The sequence below is a fragment of the Gracilinanus agilis genome, chromosome 2 (genome assembly GCF_016433145.1).
Source record: "Gracilinanus agilis isolate LMUSP501 chromosome 2, AgileGrace, whole genome shotgun sequence".
Taxonomy (NCBI): Eukaryota; Metazoa; Chordata; class Mammalia; order Didelphimorphia; family Didelphidae; genus Gracilinanus; species Gracilinanus agilis.
In genome coordinates, this window is record NC_058131.1 from 273333895 (window position 1) to 273353934 (window position 20040).

At 41.9% G+C, this 20040-nt stretch overlaps 1 protein-coding gene across 2 annotated transcripts in view; it reads right to left on the minus strand.

Moving 5' to 3' along the window:
• The window catches only part of CARD9 (caspase recruitment domain family member 9), a 40374-nt gene that overhangs the window by 9715 nt on the left and 10619 nt on the right, over positions 1 to 20040 (minus strand). Inside the window, exons 2-8 of one of the 2 annotated variants that reach the window (XM_044663934.1) lie at positions 18212 to 18467; positions 14718 to 14855; positions 13026 to 13330; positions 12177 to 12356; positions 7463 to 7606; positions 5704 to 5829; positions 3574 to 3765 (exon numbers count right to left, since the gene is read on the minus strand). In XM_044663934.1, coding sequence (XP_044519869.1) covers positions 3574 to 3765; positions 5704 to 5829; positions 7463 to 7606; positions 12177 to 12356; positions 13026 to 13330; positions 14718 to 14855; positions 18212 to 18395 — 1269 coding nt within the window. In that variant the 5' untranslated portion in view covers positions 18396 to 18467. The remainder of the gene's footprint in view (positions 1 to 3573; positions 3766 to 5703; positions 5830 to 7462; positions 7607 to 12176; positions 12357 to 13025; positions 13331 to 14717; positions 14856 to 18211; positions 18468 to 20040) is intronic. The other variant, XM_044663935.1, reaches the window with a different exon arrangement.

The following is a 20040-nucleotide window of genomic DNA, read 5'->3' on the forward strand; positions in this document are numbered from 1 at the left end:
CAATCCATGTGTTCAAGCAGTTGTTTTTCTTCTGTGTTTCCACTCCTGCAGTTCTTCCTCTGAACATGGGTAGTGTTCTTTTTCATAAATCTCTCAGAATTGTCCTGGGTCATTGCATTGCTGCTAGTAGAGAAGTCCGTTATGTTCGATTGTACCACAGTGTATAAGCCTGTGTATAATGTTCTCCTGGTTCTGCTCCTTTCACTTTGCATCAGTTCCTGGAGGTCATTCCAATTTATATGGAATTCCTCCAATTTATTATTCATTTGAACACAATAGTATTCCATCACCAGCATATACAACAATTTGTTCAGCCATCACTGATGGTCTTAGGCAAACCACTGACACCCTGGGAGTCTCAGTTTCCTCATCTGTTAAGTGGAAAGGTTGGGCTAGTTCATTGAACAAGTGGTGTTCTGGGACTTTTTGAGGGGGCAGTGAGGTGCTCAGTGGAGAGAGAGCCAGTTCCAGAGGCAGTAGGTCCTGGGTTCAAGTTTGACCTCACACACTTCTTACCTGTCTATAACCCTGGGCAAATCACTTAACTCCTATTGCCTATCCTTTACTACTCTTCTGCCTTGGGACCAATGCACAGTCTTGATTCTAAGATGGAAGGTAAGAGTTTTTTTAAGTAGACTTTTTGAGACAAAGATTCAGGCCCTTGTTTGCCCCTTGACTGATCAATTTTATAAAACCTTCTACTTTGACCCTGTGCCTCACATCTTTATCTACTAAAATTCATCCACCACAAAATTGCCAAATTGATTCTCCTAAACCAGTGATGGGCAAACTATGGCCCTCAGGCCAGATGTGGCCCCCTGAAATGTTCTATCAGGCTTCAAGACATTATTTCTAATCTGAGGAATACAATGAGTAGGATACAATACAATGAAACTTCGAAAGAGTTGCCTTAGAAACAGAATGACAGATGAGCATTTCCTTTCCTTTGACCCCCTCTTTAAAAAGTTTGCCTATCACTGTCCTAAACCATAGATTTGATGATGTAACTCTTATTCCCTCAATAAACTTGGGCAGCTCCTTTATTACCTCTAGAATCAAATCTGAAGTCATCTGTTTGGAATTCAAGGCTCTTCACCACCTGATCCCTTCCTACCCCTCCTAGTCTTCTTCCCATCAATCTGATGGTGATATCAGCCTGTTTGTTGTGCCTTGCACATGACACTGGCCCCTACCTTTGCACTGCCTGCTCCTTCAGCCTCGAAAGCTTTCCCTTCTCACCTCTTGACATTCCTGGCTTCCTTCAAGACTCAGTTCAAATATTACCATCAAGAGGCCTTCTTGGTCCTCCCCCTTCTCCACCCCTTTCCCCCAGCCTTTACTTGTCCCTTCACCTTTAATTCCCCCTGTATGGACCCACATATTTATATGGTATCTTTCCCATTAGTACAGAAACTCCTTGGGGTTGGGGATTTTTTTGTCCTTTTGCCTTTCTTTGCATCTCCAGCAGGGAACATATATACAGGTATCCCTTCCAGACTATAACTTTCCCCATCACAGTTTTGAGATATCACAGGTCAGGATAAGAAATTAAATGATAATTTGGGTGGGGGGGAGTTTTGGAGAAGCTGTAAATGACATAGAAGAAGTTTAGAAACTCAGAAATGTATAAAATATACCTAGAGTATTATATAATAGCAACATTTTATCTTTTAATATCATAAATATACACAATTTCTTTTATTGTAAATACCCCATAAAAGAAAAAGAAACAATTCTGATTTATTTTCTGGTATGAAGGGAGGAGCAAAAAAATCTTATGTGGATTTTCCAGATTATGGGGGTTCCATGATGCGGAAGGGATGTCTGTACTGAACAGCTTAATGACTAATTCAATCAGCTATACAGGCATCAGTGTTCATCAATGAAGAAGAGATGAAGGAGAAGGGGAAAACTCTATGGAAAAACTTATAATAGAGAAAGCAAGATAAGACTGGCCCAAGAAACTATATGTGGCATAGGATCCTTACACAAAACTGGCTCTCAGTAAATGTGTAAACAGAATAAGGAAACAATAGGAAGTCACATGTAATTAAGTGCTAAGCTTAAATTGGGGTGGGGAAGGGGTAGGACTTAAGCTGGAGGCTTTAAAGAATAGAGAGAATTGGGAACTGGTAAGTAGAAAGGAGGAGAGAGGATATTTATTGAATCAATCCATAAACATGTCTTAAGCACCTACTATGTGCCAAGCACTGTGCTAAACATGAGGATGCAAAAAAGTGGCAAAGGACAGCCCCTGCTCTCAAGGAGTTTACAGTCTAATGGGAGAGACCACGCTCAAACAAACATGTACAAAGCAAGCTCTATAATGGATGAGTAGGAATAATTAACAGAAAAAGGGCACTGGGGGTAAGAGGGATTATAGAAGACTTCCTGTAGAAGGTAGGAGGAGAACCAGAACACAATGGTATCCTGAAAATCCAGAGAGAAAAGAATATCAAGAAGAAGAGCTTGATCAACAGTGTCAAAGGCTGCAGAGAGGTCAGGGAGAATGAGGAATGAGAAAAGGTCATTAGATTTGGCAACTAAGGGATGATTAGTACCTAGAGAGAGCAGTTTTAGTGTAATGATAAAATCAGAGGCCAGAGTATAAGGAGTTAAGATGAGAGTGAAAGAATGTGGAGACACCTATCATAGACTGCCTTCTTTTGGAGTTTAGCTCCAAAGCACAGAAAAACTAGAGGACTCTAGTTAGCAGAGATGGAAGGAAGAATCAAGTGAAGGCTTTTTTCAGGGTAGAAGAGACATGAGTCTATTTGTAGCTAGCAGGAAATGAGACAATATTCAGAGAGAGATTTAAAATAAGAGCAGGTGACTCAGTGGATTGAGAGCCAAGCCTAGAGATGGAAGGTCCTGAATTCAAACCTGACCTCGGACACTTCCTAGTAGGGTGACCCTGGGCAAATCAATTAACTCCCATTGCTGCTCTTCTGCCTTGGGACCAATATACAGTATTCATTCTACGATAGAAGGTAAGGGTTAAAAAAAGTAGATAGAAGGAGTAGAAGAGGAAAAGATTTAAGATTAATGGAAATTTGTTGCCTATGGAATAGATATTGCCTATGGAATAGAGGACAGTGAAAGGGCTAGGTGGAGTTAAGTTGGAACTTTGCACTAGGAAGGTTGAGGGGGGGGTGGGAATGAGGAATTGGGTGGTGGGTGGTGTGGAATGGGGTTTGGATGATGATGTAGAGGAGCTCAGAGTTGCTGGGATGTGAAGAGTATGACTACGTGAGGGAATGTTCATGATCAAAAGAAGGGTGCCACTGTCTTCCCCTGTAAATATTAAAAATGATAGATGCTTGTATAAATATATAAATTAGTATTTTAATTAAAGCCATGTTGATAGATAAAATCATTAGACCACGCGCTTGAAGTCATGACTGATAAAAAGTGGACCCCAAAGGTAATAGAATCCTGGGGGTGAGGGATGTAAAGAGACAATGAATCCCACTGTCTGGCCTTCAGGAAAGACCAACACGAAGGCTCCTGGGACTAGAGGCAGACAGGACATCATCTGGGGGCCCTGACGAATAACCTCCTATAAAAGCATACCAGGATGGGGGTCTCCAGCTGAAGCCGCTTCAGCTTGCTCTCCATAAACAGCAACTCGCCTTCCTTCTTAAACAGCTGGAGCTGTAGCTCATCACACTTTCCCCCCAGCTCCCGGATCTGCTTCCGCAGCTCGTCCTTTTCCTTCAGGCTAGTTGAATACTGCAAGTGGAACTCCTCCCTCGTCATGATGGCCTAGGGTGGGAAGGGTGGCACAAAGGGAAGCTGGGCTGCTGCCCCTCCAGGAGAGATGTCCCAGGACTCCCCACCCCGCATTCAGAACATAGTTCTTAATCCCACCAGAAGTAGGACAGCTGCCTAGATGTATCCTGAACTTTGGGGCCTGATAAAGATGGTGGGATGCCAGCACAGAGATAACGGCATTGTGGACAAATAGCAGAACTCATAGGGCAGGTGGCTCAGTGGATGAAGAGCCAGGTCTATAACTGGAAATCCTGGATGCAAATCTGTCCTAGCTGTGGGAGCCTGGGCAAGTCATTTAACCCCAGACGCCTAGCCGTTACCCCTCTTCTGCCTTGGAACAGATGCTTAGTATTTATTCTAAGACAGAAGATAAGGGTTAAAAAAAAAAAAGGAAAGAAAGAAGCTGTAGAGCCAGAGGATCAAGGTTCAAATCCTGCTTCTGACACAGCAGTGTGACCCTGGGCATGCCACAACTTCTCTGGTCCTCAATTTCTCCACATAAGAAATGAGGGAGTTGAACTTGATGTCCTCTGAGGTCCCTTCCAGCTCTAGATCCACTATGAAGAGAATATTTGTTGTTCATCCTTAGTTTTTGAAGAAGACTAGTGACAGTCAGTGAGGAGTCACAAGATTCCAGAGTAGGAAGGAAGGCTAATTATTTCAGCCTCTTCATCTTATACATGGGGGAATGTGGCCCAGAAACATCCCAGGATGGCCACAGGAAATGACTTTCCCAAGTTTACAAAGCCTAGAACTCAGGTCTAAGGAATCAACACCCATGGTTATTTCTGTTGCCCCCATCTCATGAATGTCCCTCTCTCATGAATGAGGACATTTTCCCATCTCAAGGCAGATGAATAAGTCAGAGGATCATAGAATGAGAGTCATCGGAAGGTCCCTTTCTGTTACTGTTTTAAACCCCACCTTCTGTCTTAGCAACAGTTCTAAGACAGAAGAGCTGTAAAGGCCAGGCTAGTGGGGTTAAGTGACTTGCCCAGGGTCACCCAGGCCTGCACCCAGGTCCTCTGGACTCCAGGCCTGGCACTCTATCCACTCTGCTACCTAGCTACCCTTCTTTTTAGTTTTTTGGATGTGGCTGACTCTTTGTGACCCCGTTTGGTGTTTTCTTGGCAGAGATCCTGGAATGTTTTGACATTTCCTTCTTCAGCTCATTTTACAGACAAGAAAATAGGATTGAGGGACTTGCCCAGGGTCACATAGCTAGTAAGTATCTGTGGCTGGATTTGAACTTATGAAGACAAATCTTCCTAATTGTAAGCCTATTCTCTGTCCACTGCACCTCCTAAGTGCCCTTAAGGAAGGAACTTTAGAGGACGGCTAATCCGCCAGCCGCTATATTTCTCACATGAGGAAACCACCTGGCCCAAACTCGCATGAGAAGTGGCAGACCCAGGATTCAGACGTAGGGCCTCTGACCCCAAATCCAGAACACTTCCCATTTCTCACCACAATCCTCCCAGTGGCTAACAGCCTCTGCCCTTTGCAGGCTCTCTATTGGGTGAGCAGGGGGAGGGGGAATCTCCTAAACCATGCCAGAGAAAAGGGCAGGCACGCCTCAACCAGCTCACTAAGAAATTAGCCTGACTTCCAGCTGGCATGGCTCTGATCCCACTGCTCAGGGGCCTTCTTCCTTTTTTTTTTTTTAAATTTAATTTTTTAAACCCTGACCTTCCATCTTAGAATCAATACTGTGTATTAGTTCCAAGGCAGAAGAGCAATTAGGGCTAGGCAATGGGGATCAAGTGACTTGCCCAGGATCACACAGCTAGGAAGTGTCTAAGACCACATTTGAACCCAGGACCTTGGCTCTCAATCCACTGAGCCACCCAGCACAGCTGCATTTCTGCTGCCAGAACTTTCAGATATTGGTTGCCAAGGGGCTGGCCTGAGTGGCCGGCCTGCACCTACCTGGTCCCTCTCTATTGCTACTTCTTCCATCTGCTGCAAGATAGCTTCAATGCGCTCTTTGTACATCTTAGAATCCTTGCGCAGGGCCATGCCCTGCAGCTCAAACATCTCCTTCTCTTCTATACTCTGAGGAGAAAGGAGAAGTCATGGGCATCAGAGGGGTTCCTGCCGGACCTCTTCCCCAGCCCCTCTGAGCACATGGCAGGGAAGGACCATCTTCATCATGCTTTTTCCTCTTCCCCACCCCCATCTTCACCACAACAATTCTGTAAAAGAAGGTAAGAGGCATCATTCCCAGAAGCTGCCTGACAGATCAGATTAAGGAAGGAAAAACAGGAAGTACGAACAGGAAAAGGAGGGGGATGATAAAACTGTTTAAGATTGAGCTTGGCATATAAAAAGAGGACTTTATGCATCAATGGAGGAGGCAGAGACCATTACCTTTTTTTTTTTTTTTTAAAGATTTGAGGGATCCCTCAAAGGCCTTCTCCCCACAAGAATCTCCCTATCTCCACTTGCCCCAATGCCTGAAACCCCACCATGAGTGCTTCATTCCATGGGGATTTGGCACTGCCCTCTTCTGATTCCTCTTTTAAGACATAAATCCCCTGTCAATACATTCGGTCTCTCATATTTCAGTATGAAGGAATTTATGATATTGCTATTCTGTGGGGAGTGAGGGGGAAGGAGGAAGAAAAGAGATATAGAGAAAAGTATGCAGAGATAAGTTTTAGGGGTGCCAAAGACAAATATGGGTATAAAAGTGCTTTGAAGAGTTAAAAGAGCCAATGTAAATTATTTTATGTTTTATATTTACATTTTATTAAATATGTAAACACATATCAAATATTTCTCTATTTATATTTACTTAATGAATTATGTTTGCACATGTTATTGTTGTTCAGTCATTTCAGTTGTGTTTGACTCTTCATGATCTTAGCTGGGATTTTCTTGGCAAGGATACTGGAGTGGTTTGTCATTTCCTTTTCTAGTTCATTTTTACAGTACTCAAGTCTTCTTGACTCCAGGCCCTGCATTCTACCCACTGTGCCATCTAGCTGCCCTGTATTTATATATACCCAAATATAAATTATTTTATTATTTTGCTTGGTGTCCCCTGACTGTTGGCAAAATAAACTAATGGGTTAGACTTGAATGGGTCAGAGACATATAACTGCTGAGATATGAGTAAATAAGGACAGAGAAGAGCTTCCTCCAGTCCCAGGAGCATGTGAAGTTGTGAAGTGGGACCTAACCCCTCTCCAAGCCCTTCCCTCTCTCTGAAGGTATCACAGGTACCCACAGATCCTTGGGGTTGAAAGGAATATTCCAGGTCATCTAATTCAACCAACACTTGGAACACTCCAATACACTAAACTGCTCATTGAGCCATCACTCAAAAATCTCCAAGAAGAGAGAACTACTTCCTCAGACCCTAGGACAGCTTTGGGCAGCTCTATCTGTTGAGAAGCTTTGCTTTACATTAATTCTAAATCTGTTTCTGTATCTCCCTCCCTTTTCTTCTAATTCTGCTCTCTGGGGTGAAGCTCGTAGTTGAGGAATCCAGAGTGGTTTGTGGCACTCAGCAGTTACTGACTACTTGACTGACTCCAGGACAGGCTGGGGAGCTGAGCAGTGTCTGGGTCCAAAGCCACCTACCACAGCTGAGCTCTGGATTGGCCTGTTTCGGGACAAGGCACCAAACTATAAAAGAGACCCTGCTCTGAGAGAATGGGGCCTTGTCCTCCAAGGAGCCCACCTTGTTCCGAAGTGCCTCGGCTTGCCGAAGCTCCTTTCGCAGGTGGAAAATTGTGTTTTCCTTTTCCTGGTGATCCTTCAGGGCCTCCCTCCAGTCTTCTTCCAGAACTTGGATGTAAGCATTATTCTTATCCCGTCTTCCTTCCTGAATGATGTGGGAGCCAGCAGGGAGAAAACAGCTTAATAATCATAATCGTTTGTACTTCAATAATTCCCTTAATGTAAGTAGCACAAATATTATTATCCCCACACACAAAACAAATATTATTATCCTCATTTTATAGATAAGGAAACTGAGGCAAAGGAAAAATGATTTGTCCAAGTTCATTCAAGTGGTCAAGCCAAGACATGAGCTCAGGCCACAAGAATCAAGAATCTTATATTTAGAAGTGGAAGGGGCTTTGAAAATCATCTAGTCCAACCTTTACATTTTACAGAGAAGGAATCTGAAGCCTTAGAGAATAAATGACTTATCCAAGGTCACACAGATAAGATGTGGGCAGAGCCAGGTCCTCTGATTTCACCAGGACTCTTTCCCCTGAATCATGCTGTTTGATCCCCAAATGAGTGATAGGTCGTGGTACCTAAGAAAGTCTCCTTATACTTACTTCTCTGGGTGCATGAAATCCTACCATTAATGTTTAATTTTTTTCTGAATCTTTCTGCCATAGCAACAGTGGCCTTTAGGTCTGGAGGGATCCATAGGACAAAGGGACATTAGGAGAGACTGAGGTAGAGTGTGTGAGGGGAATCTCTCTTAGGGGACAATGGGAAATGCATCTTGGAAGGAGGTAAAAAGGAGTCCTCCCCTGCTGGCCTTTTCCTGAACAAGGTCAGTGAGAAGGGTGAGGCACAGGAGCAGCCATGGCCTGAGCTCCAGACATCAGAGCAAGGCCCCCCAGACCAGCCATCTCCTCATTTCCCAACTGTAATTCCCCTCATGCCTCTGGTAAGGGCACCTTCTTTTCCTCTTTTCCTTTTCTAATGTGTACTTCTTCCCCATTGGAATGTAAACTCTTTGAGGGCAGGACCTTTCTTTCTTAGAATAGTACCTGGCACATAGTAGAAGCTTAATAAATATTTATCGACTGACTGACTGACTGCTGTCTGATGACTAGATTGGCCTCCTAGAGATCACAGGGTTTAAAGATTAAAAGAACTGTTCAAAACGGGAAGACCAATTCTGAGGAAAGGGCATTTCTATAGTCCAGGGTTGTATTTCCCAGTCTTGAGAAAGGTCAATTTGTGAAAACTAAACTTTGTCTTTTCTGCAATGGCCAGATGTCCACTTGAGTGAGGGGCTAAGAGATCAGAAGGGAAAGTCTGCAAGGATTAATTCTGCTAACTTCACATATTCACTGTGGGCTCTGGGCAATATCTTTCCAATTTTACATTGCAAAGGGATGCCCAGGAACCCAGGACACATTCATTTTTATTTTATTTTATTTTATTTTTTAGAAAATTTTTTTCCATGATCTCATGATTCTTGTTCTTGCTCTCTCTCTCCCCACCCTCCCACCCCCTGTAGCCGATGCGCATTTCCACTGGTTTCTTAATGTGCCAGGGCACATTAAAAAAAATTTATTAATGAATAATATTATGCATAAGGAATGATGAACAAGATGATTTCAGAAAGAGCTGTAAAGACATACATAACTGATGCAGAGTGATATAAACAGAACCAGGAGAACATTGTACACTCTACCAGCAATACTATGGAATGATCAACCGTGATAGACTTTGCTACTAATAGCAATACAGTCATCCAGGACAATTCTGGGGGACTTATGAAAAAGAATGCTACCTACTTCTAGAGACAGAACTGTTAGAATATAAATGCAAATGAAAAGATATCATTTATCACTTGTTTATTTGGGTATATGATTTGGGGTTTTGGTTTTATAATTCACTTACAAAAATGAATAATATAGAAATAAGTTTTGCATAATATATGTATAACCCAGATTGAATTGCTTGTCTGCTCTGGGAGAGGAGAGGGAAGAAGAGAGGATACAACATGATATAACTTTAGGAAACTTTTGTGGAAATTTATTATTAAAATAAAGAAAAAAATTATTAGGCATTTCCTATATGCCGGACATTGTACTAAGCATTGAAGATACAAAAGGGGGTAAAAAGCAGCCCCTGCCCTCAAGAAGTTTACAGTCTAATGCCTTGAAGAGTCATCTATTCATTTATTTATTTCAAGATATATTTGCTGAGCATCCAGAGCATTAAACTTGGCTGGATGAAGACCTGGCTTTGAAGAGAGGCTCTCAGATTTCCTAGCTGTGTGACCCTAACAAGTCACATTTCATTTTGGAGTTTCATTTTCCTCATTTGCAAAAAATGGGGCCTATAGTCCTTGTACCCCCCACTTAATAGAAATCTGAGGAAAATGCTTTTTCAACTTTAAAGCACCATCAAAGTTGATACTGTTGTTATTATTTCTCTACTTCAGTCCTACTCTGATGTATCCTCATAGCTTGGATGTAACCCTGGATTCCTGAAGACTCTATGAGAAGAATGCAAGCTCTAGTGGGTTATGTCAAAATGGGGAGCCTTTCAGTAAAGACCCAGTGAGGGAACATATGCCTCCTGTTCAAGACTCATCACCAGAGTGGCAGCAGCAGAGTGCTTTTTTTTTTGGTGGGAGGAGGGTGTTATAAACTGCTGTAGGATAATGGATGGCCCAAGGTCCTCTGATGGTATGAGAAGCTGAAGCTGAGTGGGTGTGGAAATCCCTAGGTGTAGCACTAAGTTGTGGTAGTGAACACTAAGGATCCCATAGGAGTATTTGTGAATAAACTAACAAATCCAGCTTCAATATAACAGTGTCCCAGGAATAAGTGATCAAGTAAAGAGACTGTGGGTAAGATCACACAGCTCCTTTGACTGCTTATCCTGGCTCCAATGATGCTAGTGACTGTGGCTTAACTTTAGTTTGAGTAATCCCTCTTCCTTCAGATACCCAAGGATATGTTTGATCATCCTTACGGTAAAAATGACATCCACCTAAGTAAGTTTCAAGATTTAATGATAACAGACTTAGGGAAAGAGAAACATGGAACTGAAGGAAAGAGGTGTAAGGGAAAGCTTGGCTAAAGCTACAGATGGTCAGGTGATATCAAATCAAACATAGTTAGGGTTTGAGATTAGCAGTTGAAGAGGTTTGCCTTTCTCAGTTGCAACCTGGCCCAGGCCAGGCTGCTTAACCTGAACCAGGTTGTTTGATGGTATTTATATTGCTTCTTCTTTGATGACCAATTAATTAATGTATAGTACAGAGTCACACAGAAGTTGAAGGTAGTGATCAGAGCTGGATGCAGGTATCCTAAATTGATTTGGCCTACCCAATTCCCAACCAAACCTCCCCCAAATCCCTTCTCCAAATTGTGAGAGCTTTTGGTCCAAAATCCTGCTATTTATAGTCTGCCAACAACTGACTTTTGCCCCTGCTGGCTCATGCCAGACTTGGTTGATTCTAAGTTCCAAACTGCCAAATGTCAATCATTCTGCTCTCCATTTTGCATAGCAGAAATGATATTACAAGGGGCAGGGCAGGGGTGTTGTAGCAACTCTTAAAATCATCTCCAAAGTCACAGGGAAGCTATGAGCTATATTAGTGGGTTGGGGGCTGCAAGGAGTTAGAGTTAGGGTCATATGAAATCACAAGTCTGATGCTGAAATAAGATCTAATAATAATAAGTTATTATTATTAATATTGTTGGGGAAGTATGGGAAATATAATGAAATAGAAGACATGGGTCCTATCCTTAGGGAGCTTGTGATCTAGTTAACCTATTTAGGAAATAGGTCTTGGAGTTTTTAGGGGAATCCCAAATCTATTAATATTCCTTCTGCCTTTCAAAGAATTCCATTTTGGGGCTTCTAGGTAGCTCAATAAATAAAGAGATTGGAGGTCCAGGGTGCAGCTTCAGACACTTCCTAGCTATGTGTGGGCAGGACTCAATCTCAGTTTCATAGCCCTTATCACTCTTCTGGCTTGGAACTGATACTTAGTTAATTTAATTTTATTAACTGATTTTGATTATTATAAATTATAAATATATTATTCAATTTAATCAAATGATACTTAGTTTAATTCAATTTTATTTTGTTTTTAAGTTTTCATTCTTTCTGTCCTGTCTTTCCACCCCAAATTGAGAAAGCAAGAAAAATAATCACACACCTCCTTCCATCACAAACACAGCTATAGTCAAGCAAAACAAATTGTCCCATTGACCAAGTCCATAAAATTGCCTCAATCTTTGCTCTATCACTTCTCTATCGGGATGTGGGTGGTATGTTTTTTCATGAGTTCTGTGGCATTATGGTTAGTCATTATGTTGAGAAGAATTTCTAAGTCTGTTTTGGAAAGATAGAGTTATTTGTCTTTACAATACTGTTATTGTATAAAAGGTTTCTGGTTCTACTCACTTCACTTTGCATCAGGGTCATACAAGTCTTCCCAAGCTTCTCTCAAACCTTCCTCTCACATTCATATTTCATAACTTGTTCAGCAATCTCCCAATTAATTAGCGTCCCTCAGTTTCCAATTCTTTGTCACAAAAGAGCTGCTATAAATATTTTGTACATATGATTATTCCCACTGCCTTGAAGATCATTTTCCAGCCCCCAAGATATCACCAAGGCATTCTCTTAATTCTTCTGTGAATAAGATCTGAATCCTTGGAGCCAGGTGGCTTACCTACCCTGATGGAGCTCTCCAGTTCTTGGATCTTTGCCTGAAGAAGATCCTTCTCCTGCTGTATCTCCCACACAACCTCCTGACTTGGTCTCTGTTCCATGGCATGCCTAAGCTTCATCGTGTGCTTCCTTTCAACATTGCAGTCATCCTCAGCCTTCATCAGGTTGTGCCTTAATCGGTCTATCTGTAACAAGATTATTCACCCCCATTAGATTCTTCTCATACCCTCCAAGACCTTGAAATTCTTGCTGGTTTTGCTTCTGCTCTCTGAGAGCTCAAAGGGAAAAGACCCTCACTCAACTTACTAACAGTTCTATCTGCTCTCATCTTAGTTTTTACCCAGAAATAATGGCCATGGTGCCATTTCTAGGCTTGGAAGTTTATTGGAGGAGAGCATGGAAATGGAAATGGCATAGTTGGGATGAAAGTTACCTATGGACTAGGGAGATTTACTCCACTTCCTAGGGTCGAAGAGGGTCAAAACCCTTGCTTTAGACCACACTGATAAGTAGGAAAAATAAGAGACTGACAGATAGATACAGGTTAAATCAAGATAGACCCAGAAGTTGAGATCTAGAGACCAAATAAACTAACCTAGATTCAGAGGCAGACAAAAAGATAGTGGCAGACCCAGAGACAAATAGTGTCAGATCAAGAAACAGACCTAGAGATTGACACATAAGCTGATCTAGGTCCAAAAGCAGAGATAAACCCCAATCTAGAGTTAGACAAACAGAAATGGAAAGACTGACATCCAGAGATACAGAGCCAGAGCCAGAGGCTGACAGAGGGATAGACCAATCCAACCCCAGAGACAGCCAGAACATGGGGGTCGGGAGATGGAAGGGCACACCTCCAACTGCAGGTCACGATTCCTCATAAGCGCCATGTTTTTCTCCTCACTTTGCCTGGCGTAGAGCATGGCCAAGTCATAGTTCTCATCCTTGCACCGCTTGAGCTCATGGCTGAAGGCTTCACACTCGTCCTTCATCTTCTGCACACGCTCCTGGTGCTTGCGCAACATGCTGTCTTTCACCCGCATTTCCTTGATGAAGTCATCCTTAGCACTAAGCATCATGTTCAGGTCCTGTACCTTCTTCTGAAGCTTCATGACTTCATTCATGAGCAGCTGTGTCAGGCCCGACTCCCCAGAAGCATCTGTCCAGGCAGAGGAATTACCAAACACAGTTATATCCCTCTTGGTTCAAGCCTATCTCTCCTCCACTTAGCCCCTACTACTAGCTTTCTGTCAAGAGAGGCTCACACTTGCACCCGTTGTTCATAACTGCATACAGTTAATATTTATTCCTGCTTTAGAGAAAGTGAAGGTGCCGAACACTCTCCCCAGGAGGCCAAGGAGAAGGCTTAAGAATCAAGGCCATTTTAGTTCCATCTCCTCTCTGATGGAAAATCACCAACAGGACAGGTTCCAAATCCTCCAAAGGGATCCACCAAGAGCAAGAAGATCTCACACAGATTAGTAATGAAATAATTTCCATGGCTATACTGCCCATTTCAGAGAAGAGGAAACCAAGGCCCAATATGATCATTTCTATGATATTATTTAGTAAGTATATGTCCTTACCCATTTCCAATATGCTCAGAGTACTGAAAGTGCAGTATTAGCTTAATGGTCAAAAGACCTAAGTACTTGATTTATAATGTGACTATGGGCACTGTAATCTCTTTGAGCTAAAATTTCCTCATCTGTAAAATGGGGATAATATTACTTGGGGTCCAGCTACCTTTACAAGGCCATTATAAGAAAAGTGCTTTAATATGGCAAATATGAAAATGTTTTGTGTAACTTCACATATATCAGGTTGCTTGCCTTCTCAATGGGACTAAAGGGAGGGAGAGTATTTGGAACTCAACATTTTTAAAATGAATTTAAAAAGAAAGAAAAGGTTTTATAAATCTTAAAGAATTATAGAAATGAGAGCTATTCCCATTGCCTTTTTTCATTCTTTAAAAAAAATAGGACTCAAGATTATATGTGAGGCAGCATTCATCTTCCTAATGCCTCCCTTCAAGGCAAGGTCTAAGATACTTATGCACATTTTACAGAAGAGAACACATAAGCAAAGGGGGACTGGATGATTTGGGACAAGGTTGAGAATGGAACTCTTATTCCTCTTACCAACTTTCTAAATGGCTGCTTAAGAATTTTTCCACCCCCACTTTGTCATCTAAATATCCTAAAGAATAACATCACTTTGTTTTCTAGATTATTTATGTCTCCAGAACAAATAAAGACTAGTTCAAGGTACTAATTATGTACTATTGTATAGAACATTTACCATATCAGAATATTTTTATCTCCATAAACTCCTATGATGTTCTCATAAATCCTGGAAGATAGGCAGAGATTATAATCTCCATTTTACAAAGGGGGAAACTGAAACCCTGATATTTTAAATTATTTATCCAAAGTCACAGAAAGTCAGTAGCAGAGATGAGACTGAAACCCAAGGCTCCTGACTAACCTTAAACCACCACTTTCTATTACTACAAGTTGAGCTTTACTGTCCTGGACCAACCTTACCTATTATCATGGAGAAAACCCTGGTGGGTTCCTTCCCAGTAATCTTCTTATATAGCTGTGGATAGTAAAGTTCCAAACTTTCCAGAAAGGCTACATATCCCTTGTGGCCGGTCCTTTGGAGAATGTCCAAGAGAACACCTAAAAACCAAAGAGAACTAGGGGTAAAATGTAAATTGGAAAGACCTCCAGGAATTGATGCAGAGTGAAAGGAGAAGAACCAGGACATTGTACACAGAGATGGTACACTGTAGTACAATCAAATATAATGGATTTCTCTACTAGCAACAATATGTTATCCAGGACAATTCTGAGGGACCTATGAGAAAGAACGCTATCCACATCCAGAGAAAAAACTGTGGGAGCAGAAACATAGAAGAAAAACAACTGCTTGATCACATGGGTTGATAGGGATGTGATTGGGGATGGAAACTCTGTAGATCACCCTAGTGCAAATATCAATAATATGGAAATAGGTTGTGATCGATGACACATGTAAAACCCAGTGGAATTGCATGTTGGCTACGGGAAGGAGACAGGAGGAGGGAAGGGAAAGAACATGAGTCATGTAATCATGGAAAAATTTTCTTAATCAATTTTTTAAAAAGCTAGATTAAAAAAAAAGAAAAGAAAAAAAGAACTAGGGGTAAAACTGGAAACAAATTTCCTAAAATGGAGAGGCAGAGACAAGATGGCAGAGTAGAAGCATGGAAAATTAGGACTGCTCTAAGAATCCTCTCCAACGAACTTTAAAATAACACCTCAAAATGAATACTGGAGTGACAGAACCAACAAGGGACCAAAATGAACCAACTATCTTACAGAAAACAACTTGGAAGGTAGGCAGAGAGGTTCTGTTTCACTGGGGTGAAAGGGGAAAGCAGCCATAGCAAAGCTGCATCAAGGAGTACTGGCACAAGCCAACAGCAAGCCACACCCCCCACCCCACCCCCGCTCCAGGTCCTTTTTTTTTCTTTGAGAAATGTAATTTTTTTACTCAAAAATACCATATTTACTCAAAACACATATGTTCAAAGTATAATTTTTAAGTTAGAACAGAATTTTTAAAATCAAATTTTAAACTAATGCAATTTATAACTTCTCATCTCAACATTGAAATATCACTTATAAATGCAAACTTTTTTATTTCTAGAGAACATTATGATCAAAATTTGACTTCGTTAAATGAGTTTTTGTTTTGTTTTGTTTTGATTTTGAATATTTTCCCAGTTACATGTTTCATGTTCTTTCCCTCTCCCCCAAATCCCCCCACCCCACTGTAGCCGATGCACAATTCCACTGGGTTTTACATGTATCATTGATTAAGACCTAATTCCAAGGCCTAGAGACAGGAGGTCCTAGGTTCAAATCCAGCCTCAGTCACTTCCCAGCTGTGTGACCCTGGGCAAGTCACTTGACCCCCATTGCCTACCCTTACCAATCTTCCACCTATAAGTCAATACACACAAAAAAAGTTAAGGGTTTAAAAATTAAAAAAAAAAATTATAAAAAAAAAAGACCTAATTCCATACTATTGATAGTTGGACTACAGTTATCGGTTAGCGTCTACATCCCCAATAATATCCCCATCAACTCGTATTCAAGCAGTTGTTTTTCTTCTGTGTTTCTACTCCCACAGTTCTTCCTCTGAATGTGGCTAGTTTTCTTTCTCATAAATCCCTCAGGATTGCTCTGGATCCTTGCATTACTGTTAGTAGAGAAGTCCATTATGTTCGATTGTACCACAGTGTATCAGTCTCTGTGTACAATGCTCTCCTGGTTCTGCTCCTTTCACTCTGCATCAATTCCTGAAGGTCATTCCAGTTCATATGGAATTCCTCCAGTTCATTATTCCTTTGAACACAATAGTATTCCATCACCAGCATATACCACAATTTGTTCAGCCATTCCCTAATCAAAGGACATTCCCTCATTTTCCAATTTTTTGCCACCACAAAGAGCATGGCTATAAATATTTTTGTACAAGTCTTTTTCCCAATGATTTCTTTGAGGTATAAACTAAGCAGTGCTATGGCTGGATCAAAGGGCAGACAGTCTTTTAAAGCCCTTTCGGCATAGTTCCAAATTGCCATCCAGAATGGTTGGATCAATTCACAACTCCACCAGCAATGCATTAATGTCCCAATTTTGCCACATCCCCTCCAACATTTCCTTTGCTGTCATGTTAGCTAATCTGCTAGGTGTGAGGTGGTACCTTAGAGTTGTTTTGATTTGCATTTTTCTAATTATAAGAGATTTAGAACACTTTTTCATGTGTTTGTTGATAGTTTTTATTTCTTTATCTGAAAATTGCCTATTCATGTCCATTGCCCATTTATCAATTGGGGAGTGGCTTGATTTTTTTGTACAATTGATTTAGCTCCTTGTATATTTGAGTAATTAGACCTTTGACAGAGTTTTTGTTATAAAGATTTTTTCCCAATTTGTTGCTTCCCTTCTAATTTTGGTAGCATTGGTTTTGTTTGTACAAAAACTTTTCCTGTTCCAGGTTCTGAACCTGGGCCCAACCCCACTTTGAGACTCCAAGACTGCCTAAGCCAAGAGCAAAGCACCCCACACTAACTACTCGAAGTTCCAAGTCATAGTGCAAGTTTTCTTTAAGGCCCCAAGCTCCAGTGTAAGGCATTCTGTAGTGTGACTGACCTGTGTAAGCCCAGAGTGAGGCCCAGAGCCCCTGCCCAGGGGGTTGAAGTGAGGTCCTGAGCCCCAGCACAAGGGAGCTCACAATGCTCTGAGCCCTACAAGCCATCAATAGTGCCTCAAGGAGACTGAATCAGCAGCTTTCAGAACTCCCGGCCCACAAGCCAGCATACCACTTTGGAAGAATCAAAACTTGCAGAAATCCAGAACTAAAGCTCAGGGTAGCATCAAGGAAAAACTGAAGTTTAAGAGAGTCTACCCTGAGAACAGAGCCCACCTTTGAGATAAAGGTTTAAAAAAAAAAGGCTGGGAAAATTAGCAAACAGCAAAAAAACAATAACAAAACCCTACAACCACAGAAAATTACCATGGTAATCAAGAAGAGCAAGGCACAGACTCAGAAGGGGGCAGTGAGATCAAAACGAATTTCCTAAAAACATGTTCCGCTTAGAGCTGAGCTATGCTCTGAGATGCTTGGTTCAACTAGAAACTCTCCAAACCTGAGCACCTGAAACCCATAGGACATTAACTATCTTACCAAAATGCTTCAAGGCCACACATCCACATATGTGTATTAAGAGTGTCAGGGTGAGCTGCTACTTGGCACATGGTCAAAAAAAAAGAAAGAGAGAGGATAGAAGGAAGGAAGGAAGGAAGGAAGGAAGGGAAGGAGGGAGGAAGGGAGGGGGAGGGAGGAATGAGGGAAGGAAGGAGGGAAGGAAGGAGGGAAGGAAGGGAGGAAGGGAGGAAGGGAGGAAGGGAGGAAGGGAGGAAGGGAGGAAGGGAGGAAGGAGGGAAAGAAGGAAGGAAGGAAAAAAAGAAGAAAGGATACTGACCTACTTTCCTTTTTCGAATGACCAAGTTGGGATCACTGAGAACCTGTTCCTCATCATCTAGGTTAATGACTTTACACTGTCGGAGGTATGGTGTGATCCTAGAAGGGTCGATGATGGAGATAAGCTTCACCCGAAAGCCCTCAAGCATATTCCAGCATTCTTCATCATTTTCATAGTCTGACATGGTGGGAAAGATGACTTCCTGGGAAATACCCACTGCTGCTGTAGAGAGCCAGATAGGAGCTGGACAAATCACCTGAGGACATGTATAAAGAACTTCAAATCCTCCACTGCTTTGATTATATTGTCCATTCCCCAAACATCATAGAAGTGTAAGTATATATGTGTGTGTGTGTCTGTGTGTGTGTGGAGAGAGAGAGAGAGACAGAGACAGAGACAGAGAGATGGAGAGAGGGAGGGAAGGAGGAGAGGAGAGTATATATCATAGAGTGATAAAGGACCATAGAGAAAAATCTAACCAGCCTGTCCTCCCATTTTGCAGACAAGGAAAACTGAGACAGAGAAGAGAAATGATTTGCTGAAGATGCTCCAAGAATGGTAAGTATCAGTAGGATCATAACTAAGAATTCTGATTTCTGGGGCATATTCAGTTAAAGGAGTAGGGTATAAGATGCAATGATTACTATACACAGAGTAACCTGGATGGAGGTCATAGGAGGTGAGGAGGTTGAAGAAGAAAGAGAATTCCATAGAAAAAAAGACTGAGCCAGGTCCTGAACTTATTAGGAGTGGGAGGAGTGAGAGCATGTGGTCCCTAAATGGGGGCAAAAGAGTATAGATAGGATACAATTCAAGAAAGACTGTAAAGGTGGAAGAGAAAGTTGCTCAGTGACAATGGTGAAAGGAGTCAGAAAAAAGTGGAGAGGGAAGACAGCATCTTTTCAGTCCTTAGCTGTCTAGAGGTAAGAGGGGAGGAGTATCTGGTTTTGAAGATGGCACCAAGAGATGTAGTAACTTCAGGAGAAAGCTACTCCTAGTAGCAAGCACCAAGAGAAGGAAGTGAGAGGAGGACACCTAGGATGAGGTGGAGTTTGTTAAATTCAGGACAATTCGGGACAGCTAGATGGCACACTGTATAGAGAGCTGGCTGGGATTGGAAGGATCTGGGTTCAAATCTGGTATCAGATACTTCCTAGATTTCTGACCCTGGTCAAGTCACTTAACCCCAATTGTCTATAGCCCTTTCCCTGCTGTCTTAGAGATGTTACTAGGATAGAAAGTAAGGGCTTGAAAACCCCCCAACATAACAATAAAAGATAATTTTAGAGGGCCTAATGGGAAGGGAGGGCAGAGAAAAAATAGGGACAAGAGCTAACGGTGAGTTTACTAAGTGGAGAGTGGAAGAACCCCATATGATTCCCTTCTTTGCCCCTACTCCAGCTTCTGTTGGGTACAGGACCTAGGTCAGGCCACGTCATAGGGAAAATATATCCTAGTGAACCTGGGTAAAGGAGTATCTGCCCAGAGGCTGGTCATGAGAACAGGTGTTCTGCCAGATAGGAGGAAGCACATTACCTTAGATGGTGGCACTTGGGGCAAAGGTCTGGTTGCCTGGGCTAGTTTTCAGCTCTGGGTGTCAGACACAGAAATGCAAAAAGCAAGTGCTAAAGAGCTTCAGAGAGCCTGCATTGGAAGGGCGGTATGAATTTAAAATGAAAAACTTGTTATTAACAGTGTATGAATATATGAGGCTACTGAAGATATAATGAGTATTGAAGATCTTGATAGTACCTTCCATCTCCAGATCTGGCACTCTATCCACTGAGCTACCTGCTAGCCCAGGATATCTTCATAGTAACTGATAAATT